The 14,802-nt window shown below is 46.7% G+C and overlaps 1 protein-coding gene and 1 pseudogene across 1 annotated transcript; both read left to right on the top strand.

The window, feature by feature from the left end:
- The first annotated feature begins 497 nt into the window (after nucleotides 1-497).
- On the top strand, nucleotides 498-1,794 carry LOC142070147 (olfactory receptor 52P1-like; annotated as a pseudogene).
- An 11,548-nt stretch (nucleotides 1,795-13,342) lies between these two features.
- Nucleotides 13,343-14,332, top strand: LOC142068831 (olfactory receptor 52R1-like). Its single transcript, XM_075118891.1, has one exon. The coding sequence runs from the start codon at nucleotides 13,343-13,345 to the stop codon at nucleotides 14,330-14,332; it is 990 nt and encodes a 329-aa protein (XP_074974992.1).
- Nucleotides 14,333-14,802: the final 470 nt, after the last annotated feature.

Genomic DNA, 14,802 nt, shown 5'->3' with positions numbered 1-14,802 from the left:
CGACGCTGGGCCTTATGGGGTGATGGTGCTGTGCTCTGATTGGCAGAGGGGTCATACGCCCCTCTTCTGGGCGGTTCACCCCATCCCAGAACCTGCCCTATTTTGGTCAAATCTGCTCTCAGGCCGGCCTGATTGGTAGAGGTTGGCGGGAGGAGTTGTTAGAGGGGTCATACGAATCATTTCCGGACGGGTCACCCCGCCCCCGGAACTCATCCTAATTGGTTAAATCTCCTCTTGGTCCTATCGTAACAAAACCCCTCCTGATTGGTAGCGGGATGGGGGGAGGAGTTGTTAGAGGGGTCACAAGACCCACTTCCGGAGAGGACACCCCGCCCCGGAAGTCGCCCTGATTGGTCAAAGCTCCTCTTGGGGGAAGTCCTACAGGGGCAAAACCCATCCTGATTGGTAGAGGGCAGTGGGAGGAGTTGTTAGAGGGGGTCATGTGACATACCTTGCTTCCGGCCACGTGGCAGCCTTGACCCTGGAAGTAATACCCCATGGGGCGGGACTTCCGGTGGGGGGGCAGAGGTCAAGGGGTGGGGTTAAGGGGTCAAGGGGTGGGGTGGGTGTCACATGACACACCTTGCTTCCGGTCACGTGGCAGCCTTGACCCCGGAAGCAATAACTCATGGGGACGGAACTTCCGGTGGGTGGAGCTAAGGGGCCAAGGGGCGGGGCCAAGGGGTCAAGGGGCGTGGTTAGGGTTTGATTGATGGTAGGGCCCTTATACTACGTACGGTTCATGCAGGAGGCACCGTTGTGCCCCAGGATAGGACACCTTCCCTCCTGCTCCATGTCAGATTCCAACTCAACCAATTTCACCAACCCCTCCTCCTTCATCCTGCTGGGCATTCCTGGCCTGGAGGCAACCCACATCTGGATCTCCATCCCCTTCTGTGTGATCTATGCCATAGCCATCTTGGGAACTTCAGCATCCTGTTCATCGTGAAGAGGGTGCAGAGCCTCCATGGGCCCATGTACTATTTCCTCTGCATGCTGGTTGTCACTGACCTGGTCCTGTCTACGTCTATCCTACTCAAAATGTTGAGCATCTTCTGGTTCAATTCCAGGGAGATCAATTTCAGTGCCTGCCTCACGCAGCTGTACTTCATTCTCAGCTTCTCTATGACAGAGTCTGGGATCCTCGTCACCATGGCTTTTGATAGCTACGTGGACATCTGCGATCCCCTGAGACATTGTACTACCCTGACAAACCCCGTGGTGGCCAAAATTGGCCTGGCCATGGTGCTTCGCGGCTCCATGCTCCTACTGCCCACTCCCTTCCTGGCGAGGAGGTGGCCATATTGCAGAACCACCATCATTGCCCACACACACTGAGAGCACATCTCTGTGGTGAAGCTGGCCTGCGCCGACATCCACACTAGTAGTTACTACAGCCTCTCTGTGGCATTCTTGGTGATCTGTCTGGATGTGTTTTTTATTGCTGTGTCCTATACCCAGACTCTCAGGGCCATCTTAAGCCTCCCCACAAAGGACGCCTGGCTCAAGAGTTTCGGGACCTGTGGCTCCCACCTCTGTGTCATCTTAACCTCTTACATCCCAGCTCTCTTCTCCTTCCTCATGCACTGGTTTGGGCACAATGTGGCCCTGCATTTCCACATTCTCATGGCCAACATGTACATCCTGCTGCCCGCCATGCTAAACCCCATCATCTACTGGGTGAGGACCCAAGAGATCTGGGATAGGCTGCTCCAGCCCTTTACTCATAAAGGGACCTCAAGTTTTCTCCTGGTGCTCTGGCTCTCAGACCAAGCTGCATGCAGAGCTGGCTGATGACATGGTGCTGGGCCCTTGTCAGGGTTCCCTCCCCACTCTGAACTCTGGGGTACAGACATGGGGACCCACACGAAAGACCCCCTAAGCTTATTTCTACTAGCTAAGGGTAAAAACTTCCCTAAGGCACAAATTCCTTCCTTGTCTGTGTCTCCAGTAATGTGTGTGAGGCTGAGGTCTGACAAACAGAAAGTGCAGGAGACACTCGCTGAACAATGAAAGTGAGGTGGACACTTTCAGGGGGTCACATATTGCACATGTGATGGGTAGCTGGGAAAACACTCTTTCCGTTTCCTTTGCTCTGAACCATGGCTTGCTTTTCTCCTGTAGTACAGAACAGACCCTTGGGCACTCCACTTGATACCGGCTGCCAACTAGACATGGAGCCATTGATTACTACCCGTTGAGTCCGACAATCTAGCCAACTTTCTACCCACCTTATAGTCCATTCATCCAGCCCATACTTCTTTAACTTGCTGGCAAGAATACTGTGGGAGACCGTGTCAAAAGCTTTGCTAAAGTCAAGGAACAACACGTCCACTGCTTTCCCCTCATCCACAGAGCCAGTGATCTCATCATAGAAGGCAATTAGATTAGTCAGGCATGACTTGCTTTTGGTGAATCCATGCTGGCTGTTCCTGATCACTTTCCCCTCCTCTAAGTGCTTCAGAATTGATTCCTTGAGGACCTGCTCCATGGTTTTTCCAGGGACTGAGGTAAGGCTGACTGGCCTGTAGTTCCCAGGATCCTCCTTCTTCCCTTTTTCAAAGATGGGCACTACATTAGCCTTTTTCCAGTCTTCCAGGACTTCCCCCAATCGCCATGAGTTTTCAAAGATAATGGCCAATGGCTCTGCAATCACATCCGCCAACTCCTTTAGCACTCTCGGATGCAGCGCATCCGGCCCCATGGACTTCTGCTCGTCCAGCTTTTCTAAACTTTCCGGAACCACTTCTTTCTCCATAGAGGGCTGGTCACCTCCTCCCCATGCTGTGCTGCCCAGTGCAGTAGTCTGGGAGCTGACCTTGTACCTGAAGACAGAGGCAAAAAAAGCATTGAGTACGTTAGCTTTTTCCACATCCCCTGTCACTAGGTTGCCTCCCTCATTCAGTAAGGGGCCCACACTTTCCTTGACTTTCTTCTTGTTGCTAACATACCTGAAGAAACCCTTCTTGTTACTCTTAACATCTCTTGCTAGCTGCAACTCCAGGTGTGATTTGGCCTTCCTGATTTCACTCCTGCATCCCCGAGCAATATTTTTATACTCTTCCCTGGTCATTTGCCCAATCTTCCACTTCTTGTAAGCTTCTTTTTTGTGTTTAAGGTCAGCAAGGATTTCACTGTTAAGCCAAGCTGGTCGCCGGCCCTATTTACTATTCTTTCTATACATCGGGATGGTTTGTCCCTGTAACCTCAATTAGGATTCTTTAAAATACAGCCAGCTCTCCTGGACTCCTTTCCCCCTCATGTTATTCTCCCAGGGGATCCTGCCCATTAGTTCCCTGAGGTTGTCAAAGTCTGCTTTTCTGAAGTCCAGGGTCCGTATTCTGCTGCTCTCCTTTCTTCCCTGTGTCAGGATCCTGAACTCGACCATCTCATGGTCACTGCCTCCCAGGTTCCCATCCACTTTTGCTTCCCCTACTAATTCTTCCCGGTTTGTGAGCAGCAGGTTAAGAAGAGCTCTGCCCCTACTTGGTTTCTCCAGCACCTGCACCAGGAAATTGTCCCCTACACTTTCCAAAAACTTCCTGGATTGTCTGTGCACCGCTGTATTGCTCTTCCAGCAGATATCAGGGTGATTGAAGTCTCCCATGAGAACCAGGGCCTGCCATCTAGTAACTTCCGTGAGTTGCTGGAAGAAAGCCTCATCCAATGTTTGTTGCTAATGGTGAATCTTATAACAAAGAATTTGACACTGATGGTAAATCCTATCAAAAGTTGTAATAAGCTACATGTAGTAAAATAGAAGCCCTATGGGAATACTGTTTCTCAGCTAACACCTCTAAACAGTCTCAAAGCTTGTTACGGCTGGGAAAGCATAATAAACCTGGTCTGCTGTGTGGAAGAGGAAACTGAGGCAAACCACTTCATGGCATTGATGACTATCTGTATTATCACCTGTTGCAAAAACACAACGGTTGACAATCCTGCACATTTACAAAGACAGGTTTTCGAGTGACAAATAGAAGGCACATAGAGCTTTATAAAAACACATGTGGATCACACTCCAAGGTTTGCAACACTTGGGCATTGTATATTCCAAACCTTAAGAAGGCCTTGGGCACACTCCCTCCAACCTAGTCAGTGACTAACACTTCTGCAGTAAACTAAGGGGGGAGGTGTGACATTCTGTGCCCCCAAAGCAACAGGTATCAATGGTATCAGTGAAAAAGTTATGATTTGCTGAATATGATTACCCTATTTGTATGCATGTCTCATTTTTGTGCCAAAAATTCTGAAAGCATGTGAGGGCATATGAGCAGCTCATGTGACACTGGACTCCATTTGTGCCTGTGCGTTTCTGGTAATTGTGCTGGGGGCTTCTGCTTGGAAAAATGAAGGTCCCTCCGAATGACAGAAGCCATAAAAGGTGGAAGTAACAAAATCGCTTGGCCTCACTCCCCCGCATAACTCAACACCTGGAAAAACCTTAGGAAGAAGGACCAAACTGGGGATTTGGTCCCAGGCTGAAGGCATTTCTAACTTTTGCATGGAGGACATGTGGACTGTTTGTACCATCAGAGTGACACACTGTGTGATTCAAATCCTGTCAAGTTTATAGAACTCAGATAGTCATTTTGCTTTATTTCTTAGGTCATCTCCTTTGATCAGTACACTTATTACTTATAATCACTTAAAATCTATCCTTCTGCAGTTAATAACTTGGTTTTACATATTTTTTTTTTATCTAAAACAGTGTGTTGTTTTAAATGCAAAAGAGAAATGTGCTCAGGAACAGGGGCTAGTGTATTGTCCTCTCCACATTGAGGGAGGGGTGGACTGGGTAATAAATTTACAGTCTCTGGGCTTCTGACCAGGGTAAGACAGTACAGCTCTGGGTTCCTCGCCTGGGGAGCTCTGGGGGTGGGGGCGGGCAGGCAGGAAATTGGCTTTAGCTGCTCTATTGTTGGTACATGAGTGCCTAGTGAAAACATTCATGTAACTGCAGCTGGGTGGAGATGTGTCTGCCTGTGTCTGGCTGTAAGAGTCCAAACCTGGAGAGGATAGCAGCTTGTCACATCCTCAAAGTGTGAAAGGGAGCCCAGGTTGGTATGCAGAGGGCTCGGTGATACGCCCTTTCCAGGTTGCATCCTGGGCAAGTCCGTCACACCCACCTAAAGAACAAGCCCTGCTAGACTGTGAGTCCATTTCCTTCTTGTCATGTGCTCAGTTACTAATGGAGAGACCATGGTTAGAGCAGGGAAGTCAAGAGTCCTGGGTTCTGTCTGTCATTCCCTATGTGACCTTCACCAAGTCAGTCTTCCTTTGCCTCAGTTTACCTATCAGTATAGTGACTATATGTTGATAGTGACTTTCCTTTACTTGGTGTTTTGAAGATCCTTCAATGAAAGGTGTTACACAGTATGATGACAGTTACTGATGAGAATTACTGATTTCTGATGCCTTAGTGATAGCCCTGTGTGTCTGCAGAAAGTGTTCGTTTCTCTCCTCACTTACCTTAAGAACATAAGAATGGCCGTACTTGGTCAGACCAAAGGTCCATCCAGCCCAGTATCCTGTCTACCGACAGTGGCCAATGCCAGATGCCCTGGAGTGAGTGAACCTAACAGGTAATGATCAAGTGATTTCTCTCCTGCCATCCATCACCCCCCTCTGACAAATAGAGGCTAAGGACACCATTCCTTACCCATCCTAGCTAATATCCATAAATGCGCTTAACCTCCATGAATTTATCCAGGTCTCTTTTAAACCCTGTTATAGTCCCAGTTCTCTTTTAAACCTTGTTATAGTCATATAGTCACCTTTCTCCAGATTTCTCTGTCTACTATCTAACCATTAATACTGGGCATTTACAGGGTATCAGACCCTCTGGAGAGCTGCCCATTATCCCTACTTTTCTTCCTAATCAACTCTACTTTTTAAATATACACAAATACACAGAGCAGCCAATTCCTCTCTGACTCAGTGGAGAGCCCAAGAGTTCTCATCTCCCTTTGGGAACGTTCCTTAATGACTGTTTACTTCTAAACCTGGATAAAGAACTCAGAAGCACAGACACTGAAAGAGAGACATTGGCTAGAGTGTCTACGGTTTCCAGCCTATTTGCATCCAGATGCCACTTCTCTCCTAGAGGCTGAGTGACCCCCCCTGGGAATGTGCACAGCTAGATTATAAACGGTGCACACCCTAGGTCGGCTCTCAGCGTTGGATGCTGCTGCAGATGCTGGGGTTAGAGAGGTGTGGAACACAGCTGTCTGCAGAGGATTCCCAGGGAAGACACGTCTGGCTCAGAATTCACAGGTACCTGTCTCTTGGTGAGGAGCTCACTTGCTTGACAAACCCAGTGCAATGTGGGCGTTATGGGATAGAGAATAGGTCTGTGGTCCTTTCCGCTCTGCACAACCATTAAACATGCTGGGACCTTTGCCACAGGGGATGAGTTTGCTCCAATATCACTGGCCAAAATGTCCCCTTTGCTCTGCCCCTTGCTGATGGGCTCTAGCCCCGAGATGGCTGCATTTCAGTGGCACAGGGGATGCTTCAGAATGAAAGGTTTTAGTAGATGTAGAATACAAGGCCAAATTCTGAGTCCCTGGCCCATATGTTCTCAGGCCCCACAGAAGCAAAACTCCCCTTGGAGTAAGAATTGAGTAAAGACCTCAGGAGCCAGCTGTGTGTGAGCTAATGCACAGGGACTCTCCCTCCTTCTCTTGCATTTCAGGGCTCTGGTTGTTAACGGGGATGGCTCTCACCTGACTTTGTGATGGAAAGCATGGAGGGGCTAGGGCTCCTCACTGGAATAATTATATGAATTTTTCAACATGGGCAAGACCGCTTTTCTCCTGGCTTCATTTGAGAACTTGGCTGAACTGTTAGGTCTGAAACTTTCAAAAACAATTCAGCTAGAAGCAGAAACCCAGTGTGGGAAATTTCAGTCCAAATGGTTAAAAATTGGCAAAATTATAACCAACTGAAAATGAGGTCTCCTAATTGAATGTGTCAGACAGCATTAACTAACTATGGTGTCACCAGCACCACCTACAATGCCCAATCCATTTGTGAATCCCATTCAACTATGCTCTTTGCTCCAATAATGTGTGTGGCAAGGAGTTCCACAGGCCAAATATGGATTAGGTAAACAATTTTTCTTTCTCAATGTTATATATTCAGACTTTCAATGTACTTGAATGTTCCCTTGTTCCTGTGTTATGAGACAGAGTAAATATAAATGCTTGACTTAATTTCTTTATCCATAGATTCATAGGGTTTAAGATCAGAAGGGACAATTAGATCATTCTGTCTGAATTCCAGTAGAACAAAAGCCGTTAAATTTAAGCCAAGTTACCCCTGTATTGAACTCCAAAACTTGTGTTTGACTAAGACCTAGTCGACACTAGGATTTTACATTGTAGAATCCTAGAGCCACAGGGGACCTTCAAGGGTCAGCTAGTCCAACCCTCTGCCAAGATGTAGGATTTGTTGTATCTAAACCATCCAAGACAGATGGCTCCAGCCTCCTTTAGAAAACCTTCAGTGAAGGAGCTTCCACAACCTGCCTAGGCGACTGTTCCATTGTCCTGCTGTTCTTATAGTTAGGGAGTTTTTCCTGAAATTGAATCTAAATCTGCTCTGCTGCACTCTGAACCAATTGCCTTTTGTCTTGCCCTTTGTCTCAAAAGGACAATTTTTCTCCATCTTTTTTATGGCAGCCTTTCAAATACTTGAAGACCACTCTCATGTCCCTCCTTAATCTTTTTTCAACTAAACACACCCACTTCCTTCAGCCTTTGCGCACGGTTTGCATGCCATCCCTTGGATCATCTTTGTCATTCATCTCTGGATCCTTACCAGTTTCTCTACATCCTTTCTAGACAGCGGTGACCAAAATTGCACACAGCACCTAACCAGTGCTGAGTAGAGAGGTACAATCACCTACCATGACTTGCATGCTATGCCTCTGTTAATGCAACCCAAAATTGCATTTGCTTTTTTTGCAACAGCAAAAGAATCCACACCCCTGAGAGCTGTCGCTATATCAACCTAACCCGATGTAGAGAGAATGAGGTCGGTGGAACAACTCATCCACTCGCTGCCACCTCTCGGGGAGGTGAATTATCCTCACTGACGGGAATACACAGACCATCCCTGTAAGTCGTGTCTACACTGAAGCACTTTGCAGTGCCTCAGTAGTGTTTTAAGTGTAGACAAAACCTCAAGCAGATCTTCCAGAAAAGCATCCAGTCTGGATCTGCAGACATGGGGAATTAGAGAATCCACCACTTCCCTTTGCAGTTTTTCCCAATGATTAATCACCCCGAGTGCTGATCATTTGGCCCATAATTCCGAGTGGAATTTGTCTGGCTTCAGCTTCCAGCCATTGGGTCTTCCTCTGCCTTTCTAAACTAGATTACAGAGCCCCTTAGTTCCCATGGTTTTCTCCCCATGGAAGTCTCTGCTTGATTGTCTTTTTAGATGAGATAAATAGATGAAGCTCTTTAAATCTCTTTCTCTGTCAGGCATTTTCTCCAGTCTCCAAACATTTTTGTGGTTTTTTTCTGCACCCTCTCCAGTTTTTCAACATCCTTTTTGAAATGGGGACTGAAGAACTGGACACGGTCGGTTTCATCAATGCCATGTCCAGAGATAAAACCCTTCCCCTGCTCCAACTCACCACTCCCCCGTTTATGAATCCAAGGATCGCATGAGCCATTTTGGCCACAGCATTGCATTGGGAGCTTGCGATAAGCTGGTTGTCCACAATGACCCCTAAATCCTTTTCAGCATCCCTGCGTTCCATAATACTGTGCCACAGCATGGTTGTGGGGCCTGCATTCCATGTTCCGAGAGGATCACTTTGCATTTGACTGTATTAAAACATTTTGTTTGCATGGGCCCAACTCAACAAACACTGTAGATCAATCGCTATGCCTGCCCTGACTGCCTCACTGTAACCACTCTGCCAATCTTTGGGTCGTCCGTAGATTTTACCTGCAATCATTTTCTATTTGTTTCCAGATGATTGATGAAAATACTGAATCGCACCGGGCCTAGACCTGATCCCTGCAGAACCCCATGAGAAACAACCCCTTTTGCTGGCAATGGCCCACTCACAACTGCTTTCTGAGATCTGTCAGTGAGCTCGTTTTTACTCCATTTAACATGTGCTCTAGTGACGTATATTGTTCATTATGTTAACTGAATGTTTTCCCCGACTAAATCAAATGCCTCAGAGAAATCGAAGTCTGTTGCATCTGTATGGTTCCCTTGATCAACCAAACGTGTACTCTCATGAAAGGATGAAATCGTATTTATTTGACAAGACCTGTTTCCATAAAACCATATTGTTGACTGGCATTAATTAGACTCCTAGATTTTTTTTAACTTATCCCAGATCAGCTTTTCCACTGTTTCTTAAACTTGTCAAATCTTTTTTAAAAAACTTTCCTTTTATTTTTTAATAGTTTAGTTTTAATGCAGAACTGTCCTTTATTTCCTTTGGGAGGTAAGGGGTCGGGGGGGGGGTGTCTGTTGCTGCCCGACTGCCTACTTTTGATTTGGAATGAGAAGTTTGGTGATCGGTCAGTTCGTAACTCTGGTTTTTGTAACTCTGAGGTTCTACTGTAGATGCTGTTTAACATCCTCTTTGACTGCTAATGGACTGGAAAGTGTTTCATGACCGTGTGTGATCTGAGTACTTGATACTGCTCCTTTCCAAATGCAGAACAAAACAATTTCTTGAACACATCTCCCTTTTCTCCAACATTAACAAGTTTCCTTTCTCCCTCTTGGAATTGGCCTACACATTTTCGAGGGCTACAGCTCACTTCATCAGATGCATGCCGTGGAAACTGCAGCAGACTTTATTTATACACAGAGAATATGAAAAAATACCTCCTCCCACCCCACTGTCCTGCTGGTAATAGCTTATCTAAAGTGATCATCAGGTTGGGCCATTTCCAGCACAAATCCAGGTTTTCTCACCCTCCACCCCCCCACACAAATTCACTCTCCTGCTGGTGATAGCCCATCCAAAGTGACAACTCTTTACACAATGTGCATGATAATAAAGTTGGGTCATTTCCTGCACAAATCCAGGTTCTCTCACCCCCTCACCCCCCTCCCAAAAACCACACACACAAACTCACTATCCTGCTGGTAATAGCTCATCCAAAGTGACCATTCTCCCTACAATGTGCATAATTAAGGTGGGCCATTTCCAGCACAAATCCAGGTTTTCTCACATCCCCCCCACCCCCATACACACACAAACTCACTCTCCTGCTGGTAATAGCTCATCCAAACTGACCACTCTCCAAGTTTAAATCCAAGTTAAACCAGAACATCTGGGGGGGGGGGGGGGGTAGGAAAAAACAAGAGGAAACAGGCTACCTTGCATAATGACTTAGCCACTCCCAGTCTCTATTTAAGCCTAAATTAATAGTATCCAATTTGCAAATGAATTCCAATTCAGCAGTTTCTCGCTGGAGTCTGGATTTGAAGTTTTTTTGTTTTAAGATAGCGACCTTCATGTCTGTGATTGCGTGACCAGGGAGATTGAAGTGTTCTCCGACTGGTTTATGAATGTTATAATTCTTGACATCTGATTTGTGTCCATTTATTCTTTTACGTAGAGACTGTCCAGTTTGACCAATGTACATGGCAGAGGGGCATTGCTGGCACATGATGGCATATATCACATTGGTGGATGTGCAGGTATACGAGCCTCTGATAGTGTGGCTGATGTTATTAGGCCCTGTGATGGTGTCCCCTGAATAGATATGTGGGCACAATTGGCAACGGGCTTTGTTGCAAGGATAAGTTCCTGGGTTAGTGGTTCTGTTGTGTGGTATGTGGTTGTTGGTGAGTATTTGCTTCAGGTTGCGGGGCTGTCTGTAGGCAAGGACTGGCCTGTCTCCCAAGATTTGTGAGAGTGTTGGGTCATCCTTTAGGATAGGTTGTAGATCCTTAATAATGCGTTGGAGGGGTTTGGGATATTCTATCTACTACCCAAGATCCATAAACCTGGAAATCCTGGGCGCCCCATCATCTCTGGCATTGGCACCCTGACAGCAGGATTGTCTGGCTATGTAGACTCCCTCCTCAGGCCCTACACTACCAGCACTCCCAGCTACCTTCGAGACACCACTGACTTGGTGATCTTTCTGATAACACCATCCTGGCCACTATGGATGTAGAAGCCCTCTACACCAACATTCCACACAAAGATGGACTACAAGCCGTCAGGAACACTATCCCTGATAATGTCACGGCTATTTGAGCTCATGCTCAAATAAATTGGTTAGTCTCTAAGGTGCCACAAGTACTCCTTTTCTTTTTGCGAATACAGACTAACACGGCTGTTACTCTGAAACCTGACATTTTCGAGGGTTTCTTTTCTTCTTAAGATAATTAATAACTTCCTTTTTGTTATCCTTAGCCCTGCAAAGCATGGATTTCCCCCAATGTCTGTAACATCCTGTATCTATTTTCATAACTTCCAATTTCTATTGCTTGCTATCTATTTTCCCTTTTCCCCATTTGTTATATATTGCTTCCCCCACCCCCAGTTGCTGCCTTCACTTTGCTACTGAACTGGGTTTTTAACCAAAGTTCTCTACTTTCTTGATTGTGGAATCATGGCTTTTTAGATCTCTCATAAACTCTTCTTAAAGAACTTCCATTTTTCATTCCCATTTTTCTGTCTACATTTTTCCTCCCACTCAGTTTTGCTGATCATTTGCCTTATCTTTGGGGAATTGGCCCTTTTGAAGGGTATCTGTAGATAGCTATTACTGGCTGGGAGCTGTTCTCTGTTTGTCCATATCAATGTAATCAGTTCCATTCTTTATTTTGTTCTCCTCTATCGTATGCCCCCTTAATTGTCTCTTCTCTAAACTAACCAGTCCCAGACTTTTCAGTCTTTCCGCATACGCCAGCCTCCCCCATTCTCACAGCCTGCCTGGGAAATCCCCTTTCTATCTTCTAGATCCTTTATAGCGACTGGGTGACCAAAAGTGAGTGCATCTCCAGAGCAGGATATTCTCCATCCCATTCCTTACGCATCTGAACATTGTCTTTGTTGTGGCCACTACCGCAAATGAGCAGGTGTTTCCGTGGAGCTGCTATCAATGATGCCCAAGTCTTTTCCCTGAGGTGTGTTCTAGTTGGGATGTTTCCCCTGGCACATGTCTTCGCAAAGGTGTTTTTTTCCCACTCTCAGATTTTCAATAACTAGGTGAATGGGAAACCCCCTACAGCATGGACTCTGTAGCCTGGGTTTCATTGTATTGAGCCTATGTGTAAATTGGCAGATTTTTTATTTTGTTCTCCTCTATCGTATGCCCCCTTAATTGTCTCTTCTCTAAACTAACCAGTCCCAGACTTTTCAGTCTTTCCGCATACACCAGCCTCCCCCATTCTCACAGCCTGCCTGGGGAATCCCCTTTCTATCTGCTACATCCTTTATAGAGGCTGGGTGACCAAAAGTGAGTGCATCTCCAGAGCAGGATATTCTCCATCCCATTCCTTACGAATCTGAACATTGTCTTTGTTGTGGCCACTACCGCTGCTATCAATGGAGCTGCTATCAATGATATCAATGATATCAATGCTATCAATGGAGCTGCTATCAATGATGCCCAAGTCTTTTCCCTGAGGTGTGTTCTAGTTGGGATGCTTCCCCTGGCACATGTCTTGGCAAAGGTGTTTTTTTCCCCACTCTCAGATTTTCAATAACTAGGTGAATGGGAAACCCCCTACAGCATGGACTCTGTAGCCTGGGTTTCATTGTATTGAGCCTATGTGTAAATTGGCAGATTTTTTTTGCTGAAACTTTGGTCAATGACGAAAAAGCCTTTAAAAGAAATCATTGTTGCAAACCCTTACACCTCTCGTTAAGGTGCCTTTCTTACGTCACTGAAACTGAGGAGTTCTGTCTTCAAAAGCGGATTTGTAGTGTTTACACCTCCACTATTTCTTCAGCAAATGCTGCCTCTTGGCAAAAAAACTTGGCAGTGCAGATAAGGCCTAAGGAACAATGAGGGAAAACCAGCATCCACTCGTGTTTCGTGCTGGTGCCTATTAATGTTTCCCATACCACGATGTGTAGGAATTATTGACGAAAGGAACACCATAAAATATGGAACTGACATTAGTAGGGTCAATTGTTCATAATTCATTTATCTTAATCATTAAAATGTCATTTTTCAGTGTGTGAAGAGCGACCAACCTGCTCCATCCATGAGACAAGCCTCGAACTGTGTATGTAGTATCTAATATTAACATTTTCTTTCCATCCAGGCATTTGTCCTGCGACCATCACCCTAGACCCTGGGCACATACAGGAAGTCAGGGGAACGCACGGTACATGCAGGAAACACCATTCTGCCTCAGCGTTGGAAACCTTCTCTCCTACTCCATGTCAGATTCCAACTCAACCGACTTTACCAACCCTTCCACCTTCATCCTGCTGGGCATTCCTGGCCTGGAGGCAGCCCATGTCTGGATCTCCATCCCTTTCTGTGCGATCTATGTCATAGCCCTCTTGGGGAACTTCACAATCCTGTTCATCGTGAAGAGGGAGCCAAGCCTCCATGTGCCCATGTACTATTTCCTCTGCATGCTGGTCGTCGCCGACGTGGTCCCGTCTACGGCCGTCCTACCCAAAATGCTGAGCATCTTCTGGTTCAATTCCAGGGAGATCAATTTCAGCGCCTGCCTCACCCAGATGTTCTGCCTTCTCAGCTTCTCTGTTATGCACTCTGGGATCCTTGTGGCCATGGCTTTGGATCGCTACGTGGCCATATGTGATCCCCTGAGACATTCCACCACTCTGACAAACCCTGTGGTGGCCAAAATTGGCCTGGCCGTGGTGCTGCGTGGCATCATGCTCGTATTGCCCTATCTCTTCCTGGCGAGGAGGTGGCCATATTGCAGAACCAACATCATTCCCTACACATACTGCAAGCACATAGCTGTGGTGAAGCTGGCCTGCGCCGACATCCGCATCAGTAGTTACTACAGCCTCGCTGTGGCATTCTTGGTGACCGGTGTGGATGTGTTTTGTATCACTGTGTCCTATATCCAGATCCTCAGGGCCATCTTCAGCCTCCCAACAAAGGACGCCCGCCTCAAGACTTTTGGGACCTGTGGCTCCCACCTCTGTGTCATCTTAGGCTCTTACATCCCACATCTCTTCTCCGCCCTCACAGAACGGTTTGGGCACAATATGGCCCTGCATTTCCACGTTCTCATGAACAACATGTATTTCCTGGTGCCCCCCATGTTAAACCCCATCATCTATGGGGTGAGGAGCCAACAGATTCGGGATAGTCTGCTCCAGCTCTTTACTCATTAAGGGTCCTAAAGCTTTCTCCTGGTGATCTGGCTGTCAGACTGAGCTCCATGCAGTGCTGGCTGGTGACATGGTGCTGGGTTCTCTTCCCTGAATCACTGACTGGCCAGTCAAAGAGACCTGAAACCCTTTCCTGACTTTACTGTGCTGTGTCAGTGTGACAAATGGGGAATCTGACTATGTGCAACTCCGAGGGTTGCCGCCTTTCTAATTCCTGGTAACTGGAAGCATGAGCCCCCACCCATGTACCATGCATCTTCCCTTAGGTTACGCCCCTGCTCTGCGTCTTCCCCTCAAGGCCCTGCCCCTCACTCTTTCCTCTCCTCCCCACCTCCTGTAACTCTCTGGATCGTCCTTGTGACACTCTTCACTCCAAAGCACTCTATATTTACCACGGTGATGTAATTATGGTACGTTTTGTACAAAGTATGTCCTGTGAGCTATTATTCTAAAGGGCTTAATCTGCTTAACAT

Source organism: Caretta caretta, chromosome 1, assembly GCF_965140235.1.
Source record: "Caretta caretta isolate rCarCar2 chromosome 1, rCarCar1.hap1, whole genome shotgun sequence".
Lineage (NCBI taxonomy): Eukaryota > Metazoa > Chordata > Testudines > Cheloniidae > Caretta > Caretta caretta.
The sequence above is the reverse complement of the archived record's forward strand: the minus strand, read 5'-3'. Positions and strand labels throughout refer to the sequence as shown.